The following is a 12,623-nucleotide window of genomic DNA, read 5'->3' on the forward strand; positions in this document are numbered from 1 at the left end:
TTTATTTGAATATTGTTGTAGGATTTGATTTCTCTTCATTTCTTCTTTGCCCTATTGCAGAGTTCTTCAATGCTTTAACAAGCCTCTTTTGTAAATCCAGTAAGAAAAAATTATCCAGGTCACTCTCTTGGTTTGTCATTTGTATTTCCTTTTTAAATTTTAAAATCTCAGCCAGTTTCTTTTGAAGATTCAGTGAAACATCCTTTTCTAAGTCATTCTCTTGGCCTGTCAGTTGCAAGTCCACTTTCGATACCATCTCTATCCTGTCAAAAAAAATTGTTCTACATCTGACATTGCTTCAATAACATCTTTTGGACATAATCTATCCATAGAAGCAGACATCATTACTGACATTGTTGATTTTGTGGCTACTATTTTTTTATTTCATTCTTCAAAAGTCTCCTTCAGTATTTTCATTGTTATAATGCTTTGCGATGTTTTGCAGGCTTGTAAATCTTTCCACTACCTAAAGACTTTAGTCCCCTCTAGTGTCCAGTTTTTGAAATCATGAAATTGCTTATCTTTGTTTTGTCTTGTGAAAAACAAAACAGAATCTATGAGAATCCACAAATCCCACAAAAGCTGTTTGTTCTTTATAATCAGTTCCAAAATCTTATTGTAAAAGTTCCAATTCTATCTGGACCCTTAGTCCATTTATAACTTTTTAAGATTGAAACCTAATTTAGCTTTTTGCTGTTTATTTCAGATTTTTTAAATTCTTAAGCTTATGATTAAAATTTTCTTTCATTCAGGATTGAAGGCAGACTCACCCAGCATTTTCAAACTGGTCTTTCCAAAGGTCTCTAATAGCTTAGAAGCAGTTAATGAGCAATTTCCGAAAGTGATTAGAAAGTGAGGTTTGCGAACTTAGTGTCCTTTAAGAGTTTCTACCATGGTTGCAAGCAAGATGGCTAATCCTGTCATCCCCTGGCACTCAAATCTGCAGAAAACCATTGTCCTGTGGTCTCCTCATGAGAAGCAGCCATCCAGAGCCTATGTGGGCAATCTCCCATCCTCTCCTTATCCAGAGAGATTCCAAGGAACCAGTCTACTTGCTGATTCCTTGGTCTTTGCTGCAGTCGTTGGCTCTGCTTTTGCTGTGCCATCTACAATTTGCCATACCTCCCCCGGAAGTCCCGGAAAATATATATTTTTATCCCTTTAGGTTTTATGAATTTTTGCACAACTGAAAGTTATCAGAGCTTCATGTGGAATGTTCTAAAATATGAAGGAAGCCTAAGGGACCAATAATTCCAAAGTCGTCCTTATTTCATTTGTTTTACAAGCAGAGTCACTGAACATACAGTGTGCCAGTATGAAAAAATAATCATTCCCCTAGTTCAATCAAGTCTAAATAGAGCTAGCTGGGTGAGTACTTCATTAAATAGTAAGGGTTCTTTTATGCCAGCCTCAACCTGTGTAAATGGCTTTCAGAAAGTTGTTTAAAAGCTGAGTTTTTCCAGTGATTTTTCTTTATTTATTTTTATTTCAAATTTGGTCACTGCCCATCTCATGAGGAAGTGACGAGGAATTTTTAATCACTTAATTGCACCATCTTTAATTTTTTTTTGTTTATTTTTACTGTTGAGGTGTATATGCTTGTTATTTTTTAAAATATTTGTGTTTTAATCCTGCCATGGATTTTTTTTGGGGGGGGTCATATCTTTCACCCTACAGAGATTGTAATGGGACATAAATTCAATAAATAAAAATTTCACAAACTTTAGCTCTCCTAGATGCAATAAAATTCTAATAAAACAGGTTTTAAAAGCACACCATGCCCCTTCTCAGCAGAAATTTCTGAAGACTTTCTGAAAACTTTCCTAAATAAGTAATAGATGCTTATCAGTCTATCTATCTCTACTGGCATGTGGGGAGATGGGGTGAAGAGATGCTGCCTAAGGAACAGTCTGATAAGAGACAGCATAGCCCACACCTGCATAATGGACAGGGAAAGAGGCTCAGAAATGCCCTCCCTAGTTTCTCGAGCTGTAAAGAGGAAGGTAGGAGAATTGTACTTTCAGACTTGCAAGATTCTGTTAATGTAGCTTTACAATAAAGTAGAATTAGGTTATCTGGTTGTATTTCCTGACTGGTCTACCTGTAAGGCTGATTCTTTCTTTCTTTCTTTCTTGCTTTCTAGCTATCTAGCTATCTAGCTATCTTGTCTTCAAGTCAGTGTTGACTCCTGCAGTTTTCTTGGCAAGATGTCGGAAGTGGTTTGCCATTGGGCTTCCGAGGGCTCAGAGAGAGTGACTGGCCCAAGACTGGCTTTGTACCTAAGGCAGGATTAGAACTCATAGTCTCCTGGTTTCTAGCCTGATGCTTAACCAGTACACAAAACTGGCTCTCTTATCAGTCCAGAAACGGTTATAAAACCATTTGTAAAGCTTTGGGGTTCCACTAATCCGCTGTCATAGACATAGTCTTGAAATGGAGAAGACTTGGGAAAATAGGGAAACTTTGCAAGAAGTGGTATCATTATTTCTGGGAAAAACCAAATGCTATATTCTAAAATAATATCTTCATACCAAATCTCAAGCATGGAGGTGGTAGAATCATGGTTTGGGGATGCTTTGCTACCTCAGGACCCAAGTGGCTCATCACTGAAGGGAGCATGAATTCTGCTTTGTGTCAGAGAATTCTACAGGATGATCAGACCATGTACTGTCAGTTGGTACTGAAGTGCTGGTGGGTCATATAGTAAAACAGTGATCCCAATAAGCAAGTCTGCAGAAGAATGCAGAAGAAAAACTAATTCCTACATAGCAATATAAGAAATTATTCACAAAGTTCACAAAGCATTTGCTTGCAATTATTTTAGCTAAAAGTACTGCAACTGGTAAATCTAAGGTTTGATGACTTTATGAAATAAATGAAATAAGCACCAAACATTGATGTCATGAGTTTATTCAAAATCCTTTTATGTAGCAGTAGGACCCTCATGAAGTTCTGATGTCTTTCAGTGCCAAAAATATGCAAGAATTTCAGAAAATCTGAGATGGGACAAACATTTTTTCACAGAACTCTGTATGTTAGATAAATGATGAATAGATCTCCAATTTAAAAAAAAAATCAGGGCATGAATGCAGGTATATTTACCTTTAAACATTGTTATGGTGTTGACTTAAATAGTTACTCTAAATCAGCACTTCCTTTTATATTTAAAAGACCTCTGCAGTATAAACTGTTTAGTGCTTCTCCACTTTTAGATAGAGGCTATTGTAGCTTGCATCATTTTAACATGCTCTGCTGGTTGCAGTGTATAAAATAAGCTAATGTAAGGGGGAATGATCCATTTCAAAATCAAAGTGTAACTTCTTGTTGGATACTGTATGTTTTCTCTCCATAGGGGTGCAGTGGCTTTTTTTCTTTTTTTAAAGAAAAAAATCTCCCTGCCCTGCATCTGGATAGTAGCAAAATAGTAGTGCTCCAGCCAGCCAACTCTCTGCAACGAAGCAGGAGAAACAGCCAACAAAAATAGAACGTCCAGGTTTGTTGTGTGGGGGTGAAGCAAAAACCACAGTATGAGTAGAAGCTTCCACAGTGTTATTTTTGAACTTGCACAGATCTATTTCCCTTGTACTCTTTTGTCAAGACAGCTTAGCATCCACTAAAGAGGGAAATCATCAGATAGAATTAAAATATTGATCTCTCTCCATCACATGCATAAACACATTTAAAAATGTAAACAATTGAACAAATAGAGAGAGAACGTAAAGCAAAAGAGAGAGAGAGAGAGAGAGGTGCAGGTTTGGCACTGGGACAAGGAATTGCTTCTGAGGGATTACACTGGAGACCTGCCGCTTTTTAAGACAGAGACTGGCCAGCTGGGTTTGCTGAAATATTTTTAAATGCATTCATGCAGGCTCTGATCATCAGGCCATGCTTGACCTATTTTTGGCTCAGGCCAGCCATTGTTCTATTTCTGTTGCCTGAGGGCCCTGCTGTTGTTGATCTGTATGCAAATGAGCACTCACTAGCTCCAGCCAATTTTGCCAAGGAGGAGGAGAGAGGCAGGCAGGCAGGCGGGCGGGCAGGCTGGCAGGCAAAGACAGAAGAGGAGGAGGAGGAGGAGGAGGAGGAGGAGGAGGAAGCATTGGACTCAGGGATAGCGACATGTACCAGGGTTGAGAGTAATTGAAACTTAAATCCATAGGGAGTATAATCCCTAGAAAATGCTTGCTTGTTTTTGTTTTTCAGTGGCTTTGTTTCTCTCACTCGATTCCCAAGAATAAACTGAAGAGAAATATATCTCTCTTCCACCTGCTCTTTGCATGCAGAACACAGCTAAGGTACATAATAACGTTTATTTTTCTCTCATTTACACACACACACACACACACATAATATATATGCATGCACATACACACACACAGAGTTCATTCTTCTGCAACAAAGTGAATAGTCTTAGAACTGGATTTCATCGTACAGTAGTTGATGCTTTAGAAATCTCTCTCTATAAAAGTAGTTCATATATATTCATTTTGGCAACTTGTACCATGAATATTATTTTTTTTTTAATCCCCCAGAAAGGGTTGTTTCCACATTCCTGAACGGTTGGTGATGAATCTTTCATGTAGCTGAACTGCAGACTGATTGGAATATGCTGCAGACAATTTATGAGAGTGAATTGTGTTTTTTCTCAGATGGAGTTTCAGGACGTGATCAGCTCTTGGCTCAGCAAAGAATGCACAGCATGATCAGCTCAGGTAGGAAATTCAGAGTAATTTATCTATAAAATATAGATGTGACACATTAATAACTGGTTGCTGGGACCTGGATTTGTCATCTTTAATGTTCAGCTTCTTATTAGCTATATTATTTTCAGTATATTGTTCTAATATTTTGTGGGTTGAATGTCTTATCATTCTGGAAATGATTCCTGGGGTGGGGTTGGGGGACAGACATTGTTTTTGTTTTTTCTCTTCTGCATTTTCATTTCTTTTTTACAGTGGGTTTGGGGAACTATTAGAGATTATAACAGTAAATGCACTTAGAAGCTTATCTGCTTGGAAGAAAGCCTTACCGGCTGAGCCGCCCCAAACACACTATCCAAATCAATAAGTCTTACTTTAGGTAGTGTTTTTAGTTGCAAATTTAACAAATTGCTTTGTTGAAGAGGGTTAGATCCCTGTGGCAGGTAGTAGGTCTTTTTGAATCTTTCTTTGGGTTGATTTTACCAATGGAGAGCAACACCAACTCAGAAAGCACAAGTTATTGATGTCATGGAAACATGTTCCCACTGTCATGCTACTGCTGAAAAATTCATATGATACAGGATTTCTGCTAATGTGTTTTTCTGATTCTATAGTGGTGTCTTACAAGATTATTCTTAAGTGCCTTGGTTTGTACTAGATTTGAGTTCATTTCTAGTACTTGAAACATATTTGGGAACATAGAAGTGAAAATTAGATGGCAGTGACTCACTGCAAGTGTTTAGAGAACAGGTGTTCTAAAGATGCAGTTACCAAATGGTTGAAACTACCCCCCCCCCAACTGTTTTGGCTTCTTCAGTTTATGTTCTGCTTAGATATTTTGTAAAAATCATCAAGGTGATGTGATCTTGCAGGAATTAATTTATGTGACTGTCTGCCAGTCATATAATATATAGATAAATACATTAATGCTCTTAAGTACAAAGCATGTTGCTTTTTTGGTACTATATAAGTGTAGGGATTTCTAAAGTCATAATGAGATTATTTTAACCCTAAACCTAACTTCTGTAGTTTGTTCATTTTAAATTCTGCCCACCTTCTTTGTCTGAAATGTTTGCTTAGTCTTGCATATTTTTTTAAAGTACAAGTGATTTGTAACTAGTTTTCTGAGAGGAAAAAAAGAGGTTTGGTTGACAGCTTGCCCATTGTGATATCCATATTCCCAGGGCACCTATTGACCTCCACATGATTTAAAATGTAGGACATTTGATATTCTATTACTTTTCCTGGTTTATATGGTAAAACAGATGGAATTATAAGTTTATAGAAAGGTTAAAATAGAACAGTAGGAAACAAGGTTTCCTGGAAAGGGTGAACTTCTGCTCTCTCTCTCCCCCCCCCCTTTAAACTTGTTTTTGAGAATAATTTACATTGTGCTCATTTTGTAAAAAAAGAAACATCATTAAAATTTATGATAGGCAAATAATACCAGTTGAAGTTTTCCCATTACTTTCTCCACACTAGAAAAAGTTATGTTGATTGATTTCCACTTGTTATACTTCTTTTAAAGGCATTTTATCTCTGGGCATGTGAAAAGTGAGCAAAATGTACTGCCTTGGTTCATCTGGTCCCACCATAATTCTTTTGGGAGGGGGGAAATGGGATGAATATTAAAAAATAACATATTCCCACTGAGATTGTAGCTACATTAAATGTACATAAGAACTTTCTTCAAAAATCATGATGAGACTACACCATTATGCAAATAGTGATTAACTGCAAAAAAGATAACAAGGGCCGGGGTACAGTTTATTAAAGTATTTTGACTCTATGGAGAATTTTATACTCTATTAATATATTACATCTAATCATAGACTCAGAAAAAGGTTGACATTAATGAGTAAGGCCTGTTGAATTCAGTGGATCAAATTTCTGATTAGAAGACATAGGCTTGCACTGTAATTCCTATACAGATATATAAAAGCAAGGTTTTGGTAGGTATAATTCCTTAAACCCATTCAGTACCAAGATATGACCACCAGCATCTCATGAGGTTCCATCTTGTGCACAACAGTTAAAGATACATGGCTTTAATATTTAAAGCATGAACAGACATAATCGGTACAGAGCTATGTTAAATTTAAAGCTTCAGGCTGTCATTTGCATGACTTGATAGTCAACACGTTTTTTCCTTTTGCAGAACATTAGTAGGAATTAATCCATTATGAAACCTCTAGTAGCCACCTGAATAAAATTTTAAAGGGTTTGTTAAACAAGAGAGTGATGAAGAGTTAGCTGATGGGACACAGAAAGGAATATCAAGTAAAATAGGAAGAGCTGTAGAAGAGACACTGGAGAGACAAAAGTTTAGCATAGGGTAGTAGTATGAGGCATTTTGAAATGTCTGGCATATTGTTTATGCCTTTTTATTATAAGTTGTTAGATTCCATTTTTATCATTGATGTCATGTTTATAGTGAATAATTTAATGGTGTTGTGATTAGTTCAGATGTAAGTTAATCTTATAGATCTATTTTTTGAGTCCCCAGCATGGTCATCTGCACACCTAGCAATATTTCCTGTGGTGCCAACCAGGCTGAATGGCCAGTGTATTTTTATTCTACTCTGTTTTGAATTATTTTAATTAATAATCTTAAAAAATGGTTATTTCCAATAATGGCATTGGATCCTACATAGGCCCTTTCAGCATATTTAGGAAATAAAAATGGTGGATGGCTGCAGCCTAGTGCTTTGTATGGAAGTATGCCCGCACAACCAAGGAAAATTGTAAATGCAAGCTGTTGTACAGAGCATGTCAGGGCTAAAAGGGGATGATAGGAAGCAATCTTATTAGTTTGCTTTCTGATAAATGAATGTTTTGTGACTAGCCATGACTTTCATAGCAGCCATTTTGTGAGAGTGTCATGACATGTTCTCTAAGTTTCAGTGTACACATTGATACAAAAAGCTTAGGGACCTTCACTGCTTCAATTCGTCTTTTTTTTTGTATAATCTATGCACCTGGGCTACGTATAGTAAATAAGGATTATTGTTGCATCATTAAAAAAACTGAGTAAAGCAACCAAACATGTAATTGGACAGTTGATGTGTCCACTATTATTAATATCAACTTTGTAGGGCCCTATTTTCTTGTTTCTTGAAATCAACCTGACCTGCAGAAGTTGAATTGATGAAAGTTTTCCCATAACTTTATCTGCATGCCAGGAAGAGCTTTGCATGTTGATTCTCTACATGTCAGTTTCATTTAAATGTGCTTTACATTATCATGACTACACTTACTTTAGTAACCTATGCTACTGAGTTCAGTATGCTTTGCTAATTTATAGACTGGTGCGCTTAAATCATTTGGGGAAAGATTATAGTTCAAGGAATGAATACATGATTTAAGATTGCAAGTTAATGCCTCCAGGTAAAACTGAATAGTTGCTAACTGGTATTAACCAATCTTTCCAGCTTGGTGCCTTTCACATATGCTGGGGTTACAATTCATAGAATGGCAAAACAGTGTAGCCAAATAATCAGGCTGGGAAAGACTAGTGTAGACACTAGTGAGCTATGTATGTTGTTTGATCTAAATCAGGGGTTGGGAACCTGTGGCCCTTGAACCATTGCTGAACTTAGAAGATCCAGGCAACACAGCCACTGGTCAGGGATGCTAGGCATTTGGCAGTCACATCTAGAGGCTATATGTTCTCTTTTTAACTGGCTAGTGCCAGTTAAAAATTATAATACACTTTTGTGTATATAATACAATCTGATATGTATAAATCATCTATCACAGATTATAAAATATGTGCATACATGCATACAAACATGCAACTTTACTATATATTAAACAGATTCCATTGGAATTACAAATCCTTAAAGTATGAAATAAAAATGCATGTAACATGCACAAATTGAACAAGCACAGAAATTTTAGAGGTTCATAAAATGTTGCTTTCATTTGAAATAGCACATCTGAAAGTACTACTTCCTTAGGTTTTAGAATCAGACAAACCAGATATGTATCAATCAAAAGACAGGTGATGATTAGATATTTTAGACCGGTACCAAATAAGGGCAGATATATTACTGCTTAATAATAAATCTTTAAGTTGTTATGTCACTGGAAACTTTACTTTGAATATACTACAATTTTTCCTGTAAGAGAAATACTTTTGAAAATACTCCCTATTTATTAGAACCTCTATTACTAAAAGATGAAGTTCAGTCAGCACTTTGGTCATTACCAAATTGGAATGCTACAGGAATTGATGGGATATTTACAGAAATGTGGTAAGCAACAGAAGAAGAATCAGTAACGTTTCTAATCAAACTATGTCAACAGATTGGAAGTAAATCTGGCCAACAGATTGGAAGACGTTATTCTACATAGGAGACTTAATAGAATATGCAACTATCATACAATATAATACAATTTCATATGCTAGCAAAATAATACACGTTAGAGTCCTACATGGAAAGGGAGATGCCAGATATTCAACCTGGTTTACAAAAGGCCAAGGAACAAGAGACATTATGCATGCTGATTGAAATAGCCAAAGAATACCAAAAAGAAGTCAATATGCCCTTCACTGATTATAGGAAGCCCTTCTATTGTGTTGACCGTGCCAAGCTATGGAATGTCCTAATTACATGTACCACTGCATTCTGGATAAATTGTAGCTTCAAATGTTATTCAAGGATAGTCCCATGTAGAGGACATTGCAATAATCCAAGGAGGAAGTGATCAAGGCATAAATGACTGAGTGGAGCAATTGGCATACAAGATGGAATTATGCAAAGGCACTCTTGAACAGGGCTGCCACCTGCTCTTCAAACGGGAACTGCAAGTTCAGTAGGATACCCCCCCCCCCCAAAATTGCTGCCAGTTCTGTCCAAGGCACTGCTACACCATCAATAACCAAAGATGGAAGATCACCAGATCCAGGTACCTAAAACTCATAGTCACTGAAGCCTGTTCTTCCCCATCCAGACTCCCATAGACTCAAGCACTGAGAAATAACTCCAAAAGCATAACCTGGTTGGCCTGATGTAGAGATATATATATATTAGCATACTGATAATTTAGCCAGTGTGGGCAAATGACCTCACCCAGTGGTTTCATTTAGGTGATATATAGGAACAGGGAGAGCACAGAGGCCTGAGGATCTGGGGCCTTTGATGAGACTTCCCCTCCCCCCAATTAATATCTAATGGAACTGGTCCTGAAAGAAAATAATCATAACGCCTTGCGCTCACTCCCAGAAGGATACCATGATTGATGGTATTTAAGACTGCTAGAGATCAAGGAGAGCCAGGATGGACACGCCATCTCTATCCAGTTCCTGCCAGAGTTTATCCACAAGTGTGATCAATGAGCCTGAAATGTTGGATCCAAGGATGGTATTTTGAGGAGGGGATGGGTCACTACCTTTTCAAAAGTCAGTGGAACCATTATTTCCCTGAAGGATACATTCACCACCACCACCTGGATCCTAGGAGACCTTGATCTAATACACAGGTATTACACTTACAGCCCCAAAGACCCTGTCCATTTCCTCAGAACCAACAGAGTCAAATGCTTCCTGGATAACCAACTCCAATGGATCTGCACAGCCAGATTCTAATTCAGAGTATATCGAAGTGACTTTATATGATGGTTGCCTTGCATTATCTTCCCAGTAATCCTGTAATTTTCCTCCAGCCCATCCCTGCCCAGGAGGGAATGGGTCATCTTGATCAATAACTTCAGCTGGCTATCTGTAGATGTGATAAAAGTGGAAAAATAATTATATTTTGCTACTCTAATTACCACAATGTAATCCTTAATAAAGACTCTTGCCCAAGCTCAATTGTGTCTGCTTTTTATTTTCTTCCATTGGTTCTCTAGGTGTTGCTTCTGTCACTTTGTCTCCCAAAGTTCCTCTGAAAACCAAGGAGCTTTCTGGGGTGTGCGAACAGAGAGAATCCATATAGGCGTGATGTGATCCAAGGGCAAGACTGCCCCCTTGTTTGAAATGCTAATGAAGGCCTTAGTTGAACCATGCATCAGAACCTCAGGAACAATTCCAAATTCCTTTTTAAACCCAGCATGATCCATCAGGCACCTGGGGTGAGCCAATTAAATATGTTGTCCCTGTGTTGGGGAACAGCTGCAGAGAACTCCAGGTCTCATTGTCACTGTCCAAGGAAAAAAATAGGTCTAATGGGACTTCAGTAATTGAGTTGGGTCCATAGTGACCATGAACTCCCAAGCCAACTCTAACCCCATATCCAGGAAAAACAGATTACAATTTCTAAGTACCATAAGTTTTGGAAACTCTAGCACCAATTCAGCCACAGCATCAAGCAGGTTAGAAAGGGAAACTGCTCTGCATCAGGGAGGCTGGTACAATAACATCAATCCCAACTAATTCTTGAATTCAGCTTTATCAACAGGATTTCACAATCCTGTCCCTAGTGCAAGATTGTCAGTCTACACCACCATCATTTGTCTCACTGTGGTAGTTAGAGGCCTAACTGGGGGGTTGGGTTCATAACCATCCCATGTCTATCTCTCACCCGAAGGGGGAGCAGATATCTATACCATGGCCAACACCAGCCCCTCCCCACCCTCCACCAAGTTCCTCTATCATTAAAGTTTATCAAACCTAATCTTTCTCAATCAATTCTTCATAACTAAAAGATGGAAAACTTTGGAACTGCTGGCAGATGGAACAATCAGGACACACTCCAGTCCCCTGGAGTTCTACCTCAAAGCAGAAGACGTAAAATGGCTGCTGCCAGCATGGCAGGCCTTGCAGCAGCTGCAAAACACAATCTAGCCTTCCACAGTCTGCTCCCATAGCCTCTTAGCTCCATCACTTGGGTCCCTGCATTCTACAAGACACCAAGGCTTGTCAGCTGTGGGTCACTATCACCTCCACCTCTCAGATGGAGATGGAGAAGCTGGCCCTGTTAGTTACACTACCAGTTCTGTCACTAACACACTACTGCCAAATCCTCAGCCAAGTGGTGCCACCTCCATCCGGTGCTTCCTATCTCCAAAACAGCTGATTAGCCACTTATCCCCAGCAGCTCACCCCACACTCTAGATGGTTATGCAGCCCAGTCCAAGCCTCAATTGAATGTTAACCACTGAGTAGGTCTTCTAGGCCAGCTGCCCAGAAGGCCACTCCAGAAGCTCCATTCTCCACCAACTCTTACCAGCACAGACTTCTGCTGTGCTGAATCACTGCTCAAAGCAGGTCCAAAGACCATATGAGTCTTTCTCAGACCTCACAACCTCCACACATGAACATCAACATGCTTTAACTAACAACTCCTATACCTGCCCCAAGCAGAATCTAGCTTCATTGCCATTATAAAAAACATTTTGAAAAATCAGCTTAATGCTTATTGTTACTCTTATTTTGTTTATTGTTTCTTCCCATGCAACTTCAGAGGTTCTATTTCAGGTCCATCTGCTATGGCAGCCCATCTCAGGCTCTCCTCTCCTGGTTGGTCTTCAGGGCCTGATGAAGATCTCCTTTATTTACACAACCACTCTGTTTAGTAGTTTGTGGTAGAGAATGCAGAATGTCTCAGGTCAGCAAGTATGTGATAAGGTTTATAATTGTAGCATAAGATAAAATAGAGCAAACTAAAGATAACATTAGATGGCTCCTGTGTTCACCATTAGACCTAGCCAGTTTCAAAGTATTTATCAATTTCTCTTTTCTTCCACATTTCTTTCTGCTAACTTATCCTTGCCTATTTTTTTCAGTAGATTGCTAGCTGAGAACAGTTGTTTTTTAAAATCATTGTCAAAAAATGCACACTTTTTAAAAGTTACAAGCATCAAGTTCTAAGTGCTTCTGCAGTCATTTGAAATAGATAATGGTGGCAGTCCTAGGTTCATTCAATACATGTAAATCTATTATTTCTTTATAGGAAAACAGGTTTTATGGGGTACAGGTAG

General features: G+C 38.2%; 1 protein-coding gene across 4 annotated transcripts in view; it reads left to right on the forward strand.

Moving 5' to 3' along the window:
• Window positions 1-4,063: 4,063 nt before the first annotated feature.
• The window catches only part of HDAC9 (histone deacetylase 9), an 85,160-nt gene continuing 76,600 nt past the window's right edge, over window positions 4,064-12,623 (forward strand). For 2 of the 4 annotated variants that reach the window (XM_088150672.1, XM_088150673.1), the window contains exons 1-2: window positions 4,065-4,295; window positions 4,650-4,712. In XM_088150672.1, the coding sequence (XP_088006798.1) occupies window positions 4,691-4,712 (22 nt within the window). In that variant the 5' untranslated portion in view covers window positions 4,065-4,295; window positions 4,650-4,690. Of the gene's footprint in view, window positions 4,296-4,649; window positions 4,713-12,623 lie in introns of all 4 variants that reach the window. The other 2 variants (XM_088150674.1, XM_088150671.1) reach the window with 2 other exon arrangements.

The sequence above is a fragment of the Python bivittatus genome, unplaced genomic scaffold (genome assembly GCF_059951505.1).
Source record: "Python bivittatus isolate LINGU-HERP-01145 unplaced genomic scaffold, Pbiv_v1 ctg000610_np1212, whole genome shotgun sequence".
Classification (NCBI taxonomy): domain Eukaryota; kingdom Metazoa; phylum Chordata; class Lepidosauria; order Squamata; family Pythonidae; genus Python; species Python bivittatus.